The following is a 10,960-nucleotide window of genomic DNA, read 5'->3' as shown; positions in this document are numbered from 1 at the left end:
TTACATAGTTAACATATAATGCAAAATATACTGAATTCTAGACTTTACAACGTTTTGCCCGCTAAAGAAACAAAGATTTTACTTTATTAAAACAAGATGTGTCGAGTTAATAAAATTAATTTCAATCAGACGAACGTCATTGATACATCTTTTTTCCGCGGACGCGATGCAAAAATAAATAATAAACTGAATCGCCGATGTCGGAGACGGTTTTCCCTTTCGATGATACGTGCAAATCCCACGTCTCCGAAAAATTTAACTCGGAACGTCTTGTGCGAATCCTCTTACGTATATGTATCTACGCGTGTGTTTTACAATTAATTAATAGTAATTGTGCATATGATGCACGCATGTAACATAAATTTGCCAGAACGCATTGCATTCCGACCGATAAATGATCAGCGAAGCACGACTTGCGTTTTTTTCTCTTACAGAATTTAAAGACGGGCAAATTGGCTCTAATTACTTATTTTGAGTATTAAAAATACTAGCAATATACATTTTTATGCCAATTTCCTAAACATAAGTTCCCAAAAATAGGGCGAGCAGTTGATCCCAAAAATTAATACTCATGTTTATAATAAAAATTATAATATATAAAAAACAAACATATCAATGCGTAAATATAATACAATGCCATTTATTTTATTCATATCAATATAGAATCTTTGAAACTACATGATTGTAATATTAAAATTATTATAATCCTTGTATTATTCATTTATGGGGCGCTGGGGAATCGAAGGATTAATAGTGCAACTCAAAATAAGTAATCAATAACCAATTTAATACTAAAAATCAATATTAAATTTCTGTGAAAGTTAGAATCGGACGCTGAAATATGTATCTTCCTCGGCTTCGATCAAAAACAAACGACGTTTTGTCATATGTACACCACGCTCAAAAGAACAAGGATAACTTTTTTTTACGAAAAAACAATCACAAAATCGAATTTCATTCGATTCATCTACCTTGTGAAGCGAGAATCCAAATTAAAAGGACGTAGATGAAAAATTAGTTATACCACGCGAATTACAGACGATACTTTTCACTTTCTCTCTCTCTCTTTATCTCCCTCTCTCTTAAAAAAAAAAAAGTAAAAAATACTATCTATAAGTCACGGGCTATAACTTCCGTACATCGGGTCGCAGTAAGATACAGTTACGTAATTACGTAGGCATGCACTTAGTATTTTTTCTCCTATTAAAAAAAAAAAAAAAAAAAAAAAAAATCAAAACTCCGCAGATCTCGCAATCTCCTAAATCCGGTAACGATTTCGTAATTTTCTCTAAGTGGATAAAATCTTTATTTCGGATACGCAATGTAAAAAAAGTCCCAAAGAGAGAATAAAAGCAAAGGGGGAGAGGGAGGTGTGTTAAACGAATAAAATTTCTTCTAGATAAATGGTATTTTACGTATTTTAAGCACATGCGCCAGAGAACGTCTCGCGATTCGACCGTGAAAATGGGAGGCTTAATGCTACATTTTAATGCTTATTATCAAGTGAGCATAAAATATATGTGTACGTACATATACATACAAATACATATAGTTTACGTACGTATATAATTATATCTATTATATACATACATTATTTAATATAATTGATTATATAAAATAATATATGTATGTTTTATACATTAATTATTCAATATAATTATACATATTAATTGCATGTAATATATAAAAGATATATATGTATATGTATATATGTATATATACACATGAGCATATCATGTATGTGTGTGCCTAGTAACCCTTCCGCTCGGTACCGAGCAAGATCCGCGAGATGTGCAAATAACATTAAGAAATTAAGGGGTACATTTTTCTCGTTTATTTTTATAGCCTATAGATATCATCTTATAAAACATAAATCGCTAAAAGCGATATGATTCACTTAAATATATTTTTTTCGGCATTCTTTATACTACGTTTTTTTAAGGGGGGGGAGGGGTAAAAGGTGGGACGAACCGCGATCCGGCGAGAATTTGCTAGTTGCTTTTCCTGTTTTTCTTCATTCATATATCAAAAAGAGAAGTGCACACTATCGAATATGTCTCTACGAATACATATGTCTTCGACACGATTGTTGCAAAATGTAAACGTGATACTCGATGAATGATATTATCATACATTTATGAGAGAAACAACATGCGCGTTATGCGTGTTATGCTCGCTAAAGGGAAATATAAAATTCATTCAGCTGCCTACTTCAAAAGTTGGTTTCTCTTTCCTTTTGCCCTTTTCTTTTTTTTCTTTCTTCCTTCCTTCCTTCTCTTAATATCGATAATCATAGCGCAAACTGAATCCGCCTCATTCGCACGAACTTGTCCTACAATATATACAATAACGTAGTTACAGCTTCTCGCATGCTTTCTCAGTCGGCACGAAGAAACCCCATCACAATCCCCCAAACAATCCCTCGTGCAGAATTTAATTGTCGCACCACACCTCACGCATGCCCGCTGTTAAATTTTAACGGTGCTCTCTCCCTCCTTTTTGTCCACACAAAAATTCTTTTTTTTTTGCTAATTTCCTAATCCACACACATGGTCAGAATAAATTTCTACCTAAACAAAAATAAAATCGTGCTCCTCTCTCCCGCGTTTTCGTTTGAGAGTCAGCCCGCAATTCGCTGGGTGATGACCTTTTCCTTGTAGATCAACATTCCTATGTAGATTATCACGTCCAAGTGCCTCGTACAAACTATGAACATAGAGACGAACAAGCTAGAGCGATGTGGTTAGAACCTTATCGCGTGGCAAAAACGGCACGCGTTACGCGATTCCGATTCAGGACGAGCCCGTCGTCGAATCCGTGCATGCCGCATTCCAAGTTAAACGCCACTTTAGGATATACCAATCGCATGTGAATTTAATGCGCGCGTGACGCATGTATTATCCTATAGAAAATATGTTCCCGCACTCTCACATTTATATCGCGTAAGTGTAAAAAATGTTTTCCGTACCGTTTATACTGTTCTTTTTTTCTTTTTTTTTTAGCTCTTTCCTTTCGTCTTACTTAAGTCTCCTGGCTTCTCGTTAGAAACGTAAAATTTCACTAGATATATATATATATATATCGTCGGCAGGAGTTGTACTCCAATCACACACGCGTTGGCGGCGACGATGATGACAGCACTTGTGATGGCGACTCGCGGGGTTAAAACACGTAGTCGGGTCCCGCCATGTCTATGGCCCATCGGAACTTGTCCCTTTGAGTCTTGTTGTAGATCTTTTCGATCGGAACATTGTGTTTCTTACACCTGAAAAAGTACAAAAATTTGTAAAAACATATGAAAGACAGAAATAATACGCCAGTACTAACATTAAATTAGAAAAAGATATTTAAAACAATGTAGTATCAATATTGACAGAATGTATAAAATACAGTAAATAAAATTAACTGTGTGTGTGTGTGTGTGTGTGTGTGTGTATGGATATACATACATAAAATAAAAACGCAAAACTAAATAATGTAAAATAATAAAATCGATTATGAAGCTATTAAATTAATAAAACTGAAATTATAAAAAACGAAAAAATTAGATAAAGATACAAAATGTACTTACCATGCAACGGAAATTCTAGGATCGAGATAGTTCAACTTGGAAGTACTCAGCGCGATCTCTTTGTTCTCCTCTCGATCGGTCGCCTGGACTTCCAGTTTCGTTAATTGAACTTTCAATCTGTCTAGTTGTTTCTTCTTCTTTTCGTATGCTCTGTAAAAGTATTCAAGAGTGCATTAATTCATGCATGCAAGCTGCACAATGTAAAAAAATATATATATGTATATATTATATATATATATTTGTAGATTTTTATTAATAGCCAAACTTTGTATTATATAAAACCACAGTTTTCCTGTGCTAACTATTAGGAAAAAATTCTAAATTAGACAAATTCGTAAATAAGTTTATCAATTTTGGAATATATCCTCTATATCTAATAAGTGAATATAATTTAAGTTAAATCTATATCTAAAGTTGATGTACGCAAAATTCACAATAAATAAATAATTAAATTAATAAACAAACCTTACGAATAAATTGTTTAAATTTAATTATTATGAATTTTTCTATATTTGTTATATACAAATATACAATGTGAATAACAACATAAAAACTAACGTACACTTTTTCCTTTACTGAGCCATGTTTCGCGTCTCGTTTAGCATCTTTCACTTGCAGTTCGCACTCGGCTATCGCCTCCTTCTTCGCGTCGATCTTCGCCTTTAGGTTCTCCATGGATTTCGCGTGCGTTTTTGGTACGGCACGCTGATGGTTACACAGAATGGCGACAGCGCGATTGGCACGATTGTACGAGAGGATCTTCTCGGCCTCCGTATCATTCGGATCCGTCAGTTTATCCAGCTGCTGTTGCAGCGTCCACGACGCGTTGTAAGTTCTGAATACTTTAGCGGTAAGACCGTCCATCAGTTCGTTCAGATGCTTATTCATCACGGTGGTGTTGAGGCGGTCGAATAGATCATCTCCGGGGGATTTATTTTCCATGAAGAGCTGTAGATTCTTAAAGACGCGTTTCTCCACTGGCACCTCGTTGTAATATCGAATGGAATCTTTACCTGTAGAATCAATTAATTAATTGGTTCTATATAATCATGTTATATTGTGACATTAAGAGATAGAAAATACAACTTTTGTTTCAAATACATAGATACATTAATGTATAATGCAATAGTTCAATTATTACCTAAGAAATCAAACACGACGACGTACTCCTTGCCATCCCTCTGCTCATGCAATTTGATATGCTCCACTCGCAGTGAGCAACAGCCCACGGTATCTGCCTGGTCCTCGTCCTTCTCGTTACCGGCTCTAAGCGCCAGCCTGTCAATGAAGTACAGAGCGACTGCCCGCTGTCTGATGCGCATCTCTTTGCTCTTCCAGTCTTCCCGATATTCCGCACGGATCTTGTCGATCGATTGCGCCAGCTTCCGCGCCGTCTCGTACTTTTGCCAATCCTTCTCGCCCTTGAGCTTGCTAGATGGATTCAGCATTATGTACTTCACCTGTCCCTGAATGTTCTCTGTCCAGGACGCGAGCCACGTGACGGTGGCGTCGTGCCGTACCTCCTTCCACTTATGCCCGGACGGCGGTTTCGGTATATTTGAATCTCTTGAGCAGTTGATCATCACATCTTCCGGCATCACTCGTTTCTTTAGCTTGCCCATCTTAGGATGTTCGCCACGGCCTCTGAACAGGCCGGGTGGCTCAATCTTGAAGTTGCCGATCTTCTCCTTATGGCCGTCGATAGTGCAAAAGCCGAATTCTTTCTGTATTTCATCATTCTTCTCTTTAATCTTCTTCTTCTCTTCCTTCGTCATAGCCTTGCGCTCTTCGTTTTTCTGCACAAAATACGCATGCATCTCCTTAAAGTTGCACTTGAACAGATCGGTGATCTTGGCACGCTCCGACTCGGTCATCACTTCCCGCCAGTCATGGAAAAAGTTGTTGTTGAACACGGACTTGGTTGTGTAGTCATGCTCGAGCATGCGAGCATAGAAGGTTGCGACTTCCTCTGTCTCCGGGCTTAGCTTAATCTCCTTGTTGTTATAGTAAAACTTCACAGAGGAGGGTAAGGGCTCGTAGGGTGGTGCAAATACTGGTCCCTTGTGTTCCAAGAAATTCCATTTCAAACCATCAGCCTTAATGTCTTCCTCCCACCTAAATTTTTTGACAAATTATGTTAAATGCACATAAAAGGACAGGAGCACACATTAAAATATATAGAGAAAGGAGTAATACTAGTAAAATAGGACTATCTTGGCATACAAAATGACAAGTAAAATCATTATATTTTTAAAATAACTTTAAGCTACTGGGCCTGATTCTGATATCCAAAAATCTTTTTTCTTAATTTTTTAACAATAAATCATGTCCAATAATAAATGGAAAGATCACATTAAATCTCAAAATAAAGCATGTATTATGTAAGTAATGAAAAAAATTAGAAGAAACTTTGAACTCCAATGCCAATTACAGACATAACCTCAAAATCGACGGATCTACTTTTGTTTTATAAACCGCGTAATTGCGGCTGCGTCTAAAATTGACTGAACATCCTTTTGTAAAACGAATTATTGCACTTCTTGCAAGGCTCCGCATTATATCCATCTGTCATTCGCATCTTTATTCAAAAGTAAACAGGGATTCAAGATACAAGGAGACTTCCAGGGGAAAAAATAGGCTGCGTTCGGAAACTGAGTGCTCTTGGGTATCATTCTATCCTTGTCTCACATTCAACGAATAACAATGATAGAATGATGTCTCAGAACGCAGCCATAGATCACAAGTGATATTCAGGCCATGTTCCAAAATTCATATACATAGTATACGTTATGTTAACATAACTATAGACTCTTCAGTACTGGCAGTAAATTTTAAAACAATTATTTCAATTTTTTTTAGAAACTCTCGAGTCTCTAGAAGAACTGAACTTTTATTCGATTTTTATTGGATATTGTATATACAATAAAGACACAGAAATAAGTAAAATAAAAATAAGAAAGATCGCATGGAAAACGTCAAGTACATACCATTTCCAAACTTCCTGTTGTTCCTCCTCCTGTTTTTTCTTCTTTGGACTTTCTCCTTCTTTCACTTTCTTATTTTTCTTCTTTGGTTTCTACAAAAAATGCAGTATAAAACATATTGTTTTATGTTTAATTTAATTTATAATTAATTTATGTTAAGGAAATAATGTTGAAGAAACTTATTACCTGTGTAGCAAGTTCTTCGCCATCAGAATCGCCATCATCCACGTAATCTCGTTTCTTCTTCTTGGTCTTCGCGGTGGCAGCTCCTTTCTTGGACTTCTTACGTGCCGATAGCGGAACGTCATCATCCTCATCCGACTCGATTTTTCTCTTCACGCTTGGCGATGCGTTTGATCTTGAAGACTATATCAATATTTAATTGTATATGTGAATTGGAGTTTACAAATTAAATAATTTTGAAGATATTTTGTTTTTTTGCGTTCAACTGTCGTAATTATAACAATATTTACCAGAGGTTTATCCTCCTCCGAGTCTTCCGTCTTTATGGTCGTATTATGGAGATCCGAAAGCCTGGTGTCATTTCCATCAGTCGAGTCCATACTAGCCTCCTCCTTGATTGGTTCATCAATATAGAGCGGTCGCTCACCACCGCTGTCATCGTCATCATCTAATTCTGGATTAGGATCCTGAAGAAAAATTCATTTCAGTATTTTCCTTATTTAAATAACGTAATCATTTAAAGGAGATGTATTGCAAACTTATTTTTATAAACGTGTTATTAAATGCAACGGAACAATGTATGATATTTAAATACTTTCTTTATCATTTAAAAAATAAACGTAACATATGTTTAGCAAATTTCAGTATTTTGCTTATTTATTAAACGTAATCGTAAACGAGACCTTACCTCCTTTATCTCAACCTTCACTGACGTATAATGATAGTCTGCATTAGTTGAGTGATTTAACTTTACTTTTGTTTCTTCTTTCTCTTTCAGTTCTTCCTTTACTTTAACTTCCTCCTTATCTTTCTTCTCCTTATCCTCGCGATGCTTAGCTGCAATTCGATCGCCAGGCAATTAAAATGGGCACAAAATTAATATTTACATAATTACAAACATATCTCTACTTACATTTATCCTTATCATGGCGGTGACGATCCTTGTCTTTTTCATGACGATGCTTGTCTTTACTGCTGGACGAACTTTCTCTATGCTTATCTTTATCTTTCTCCGACGAACGATGCTTCTCCTTATCGCCCGAGGAGTGTGAAGTGGAATGTCTATCCTTGTCCTTATCCGATGAATGCTTCTTGCCATCTTTGTCCTTTGAGATACTTCGGTCTTTATCTTTGTCGCGCGAGCTAGAGTTCAAGGAACTGTGTCTGTGCCTATCCTTATCCTTGCTCTTCGAATCCTTGTCTTTATCCTTGCTCGAGCTGTCCTTGTCCTTAGAACTACTGTGATGCCTAATGGAAATATATCATTATCATCGTCATCATCATTGGCATAAACATCATCATCCAAACATTATTAATATTTAATTTATACTTTTCTATTCTTATTTTACCTGTCTTTGTCTTTGGAGCTCGAGCTTGATTTGTGATGATGTTCCTTGTCCCGGCTTTTGTCTTTATCCTTCTCCTTATCCTTGCTGGACAAACTGCTACTCTTGTGTTCCTTGTCTTTGCTAGACGAGGAACTTTTTTTGTCCTTGTCTTTATCCTTGTTATTGCTGCTATCATGCTTCTCCTTGTCCTTAACGGAACTGGAGCTATGTCTGTGTTTATCCTTATCCTTATCTCTGTGTTCACTTTTGTGATTCCTCTCCTTATCTCTGCTTCGATCTTTGTCTTTGTGATCCGATTTGTGAGATCGCTCTCTGTCTTTGTCTCTGTGCTCTGATTTGTGTTCTCTTTTCTTATCGAAACCATTGGACATGCCATTGATATGATCTAGGAAAATTAAACCCGGAATTAAAATTAATGCATAAAACATTTATTATTAATATTTCGTTTATGTATATCGTTCATTAATTATCGCAAAATTATGCGATAAAACCAAAATAAGGAAAAAGTGTATAACAAAAAAAATTGCTTAACTCTTTGTGTCACGAATTCTTTTATATCAGACTATTTTTTTAACTTCATACTCAGGAATTTTTCAAGTCGCTGATTAAAAAATCAGAAGTCAGAATTTTTTAATTTAAAATGGACAATCCAAATATCGATTTTTCATATTTTTTTAAACATTAATTTATAATAAAAAAAAAACAAAAAAACAAAAACTAAAAAACTAAAAAAAACTTTAAGATTCCCTAAATGTATGTAAATTGTCGTTTCAATATTGATGATAGCTTAGCAAAAAATGTATTTTCTCTATAAAAAGTACAAATTCAGATTGTTGAGACTACTTGTTTGTTTATATCAATTATGTAAAAAAATCAATGATCTGTTTTTCATGTTTATTTACGCACTAGATATTCTAAAAACAAAAAACCTGTACTTAAAATCAAGAAATTTATCAAAATAATAAAAAACTGTGTAAAAAAAGATGAGACTACAAGAGTCTTATGGCTCAAAGGATTAAATTGGTTTATACTAATGTATTACATACTGTGACATAAAATAAAAAAATAAAAAAATAATAAAGCTAAATAAATATTGCTTAATAAACTTTACATTAATTTGTCGCAAATTTTATAATAAAAAAATAATAAAATAAGAAATAAAAATACATATATTAAAAAATATTTAAATGTTATAAAAACATAAATAAAATATAAATATAAATAAAAAAATAATCAAGTTAGGAGTAAATCTCCAACATTGAAAATATTTCGAGAACTTTCCATTGAATCCGATTTAATGAAGTTTTTCGAGAGAAAACGTGTACTTGAATTTCCCATGAAAAAATTAACAATCAAAAACTCGCGCGGTCTGTCAAAAAGTCTCTATCGCATGTGATTTTGTTTTGGGAAATCTCCGCAGGTATAAAACATCCAGACATGGTAACTTTTGTTCCTGGGATCGCGAAAATCGCGAAGCTTCTCGAAAAATTCCGAATTTTCGTCGCTGGAAAAATTTCGAACTCTCGAATTTTCGAGGGCGAAAGAGTGCAGAGAATTCCAATTCAAGAATCGAGAAGAGGCCGCGGATTCTTCCGGCGCTTCCTCCCTGAACGAGAGACGAGACACGTGTTCCATTCCCTCCTTCCCCCACTCCACTTCCCGACGGTCGTCGCAAGTGGTCTACGAATTTTAATTCGACCGCGTTTTCCCACGGCACATTGTTACTCGCCTCCGGTCAATATTTCGATCTCGGTCTCGCGCGCGATTAAAAAGGAAAACTCACCACCGTGACCCCCGGAGACGCCACCGCCGCCGCCGCCGCTCTCCTTGGTCTTCTTCTCCTGAAACAGACGACGGGGTTGATCCGCGTTGAGCGCGACGGGGATGCTCCCCGAGCACGGGTGCGCGCGTCCGTCGAGGGCATCTCGCTGCTCGTCAGCCAGCACGCGCGCGGAGGAGCGCTCTCGCGCGCCTCGCGTTCTCGCCTGTGCTCGCTAGCAGCGGCACGGTAGGACTTAGCCGCAGACGCCATTTTGGGACTTAGAAAAATTTCGCATCGGCGACCAAGAGGCGAGAGAGCGCCCAGCCGAGCGCGTGCGGCCGATCGTCGCGGAAACGCGCGCCTACGTGACCGCGGAGATTATACGCGCGGATGCGCGGGGATGATGTTAGGGTAGTCCTCTTACCAGGTCCGCGTTCACCTGCGGCGCCGCCTGCTCGAGCTCCATTTCTCGAACCTGTACAGCGCGGCGCGAGCAATAGACTGCTGCTCCGGTGCGAGACTGCCGTGGTTCCTCAGCTGCGCCGCCGACGCGAAGTGAGACGAGAGAGAGAGAGAGAGAGAAAGAGAGAGAGCCAAGCGGATGGCCGGGAGTAAGCAGGCAGGCAGGCAAGGCAGACACGAGTGTACGGCGCGCACGTACGCACGCACCACGGGATAGAGAGGCTGGCTACCTACGAGGTACGCGGGTGCGCGCCTCCGTTTGTGGTTCCTTCGCACGCCGTGCCGTCCCCGTCGTCGCGGGGCCGCGAGAAGATAAGAGGGAAAGAGAGGAAGAAGGAAAAGGAGCGAGGGAGAGAGGGCGACGGAACGACCGAAGGAGGAAAAGAGAGAGAGAGAGACGAGGACGACGGGGCACCTCGCTTTACTTCACAGCCGTCCGAAATACACCCGTCCCGTCCCACGTCTGACGAACGACTGTGTGTTGCGCGCCGCAACGCCGCGCAACCAGTCTAAGTGCCAGAAACGCACGACCGCGCATGCGCCCGCTCGCCCCCCCCTCCTACCTTCGTAGTAAACGCGACGGAGGCTGACGGTCTGACAGAGAGCCGCGGACAGATCGGGACAGATAGACGCGCCAGCCAGCCAGCCA

The 10,960-nt window shown here is 38.2% G+C and overlaps 1 protein-coding gene across 3 annotated transcripts; it reads right to left on the bottom strand.

Moving 5' to 3' along the window:
- Nucleotides 1-1,813: 1,813 nt before the first annotated feature.
- On the bottom strand, nucleotides 1,814-10,810 carry LOC105840228 (DNA topoisomerase 1). Of its 3 annotated transcripts, XR_003626290.2 has the most exons (13): nucleotides 10,274-10,810; nucleotides 9,871-9,928; nucleotides 8,088-8,472; nucleotides 7,652-7,986; nucleotides 7,427-7,575; nucleotides 7,029-7,205; nucleotides 6,742-6,921; nucleotides 6,559-6,647; nucleotides 4,713-5,686; nucleotides 4,134-4,584; nucleotides 3,572-3,721; nucleotides 2,969-3,265; nucleotides 1,814-2,706 (listed from the first exon to the last, which is right to left on the bottom strand). XR_003626290.2 is itself a non-coding variant. In XM_012687109.3 (12 exons), exons 1-12 carry the CDS (start codon nucleotides 10,313-10,315, stop codon nucleotides 3,163-3,165), a joined length of 3,093 nt encoding a protein of 1,030 aa, XP_012542563.1. In that variant the 5' UTR covers nucleotides 10,316-10,810; the 3' UTR covers nucleotides 1,814-3,162. The 3 variants fall into 3 exon arrangements, 2 of the variants coding, with proteins under 2 accessions (XP_012542563.1, XP_012542564.1); XM_012687109.3 differs by having other exon boundaries at nucleotides 1,814-3,265; XM_012687110.3 differs by lacking the exons at nucleotides 6,559-6,647; nucleotides 6,742-6,921; nucleotides 7,029-7,205; ... (3 more) ...; nucleotides 9,871-9,928; nucleotides 10,274-10,810 and adding an exon at nucleotides 6,012-6,290 and having other exon boundaries at nucleotides 1,814-3,265.
- Between the last annotated feature and the right edge of the window lie 150 nt (nucleotides 10,811-10,960).

The sequence above is a fragment of the Monomorium pharaonis genome, chromosome 5 (genome assembly GCF_013373865.1).
Source record: "Monomorium pharaonis isolate MP-MQ-018 chromosome 5, ASM1337386v2, whole genome shotgun sequence".
NCBI classification, from domain to species: Eukaryota; Metazoa; Arthropoda; class Insecta; order Hymenoptera; family Formicidae; genus Monomorium; species Monomorium pharaonis.
Note: the sequence above shows the minus strand (reverse complement) of the source record. Positions and strands in the feature narration are given on the sequence as shown.

Bases quoted from the DNA above. Each gene is read 5' to 3' on its own strand.
- LOC105840228 (XM_012687109.3), bottom strand. From the start codon at position 10,315: ATGGAGCTCGAGCAGGCGGCGCCGCAGGTGAACGCGGACCTG. The intron at 9,929-10,273 runs GTAAGAGGACTA...CGTCTGTTTCAG, and splicing joins CGCAGGTGAACGCGGACCTG to GAGAAGAAGACCAAGGAGAG. The intron at 5,687-6,558 runs GTATGTACTTGA...CAAAAAATTTAG, and splicing joins CAACAGGAAGTTTGGAAATG to GTGGGAGGAAGACATTAAGG.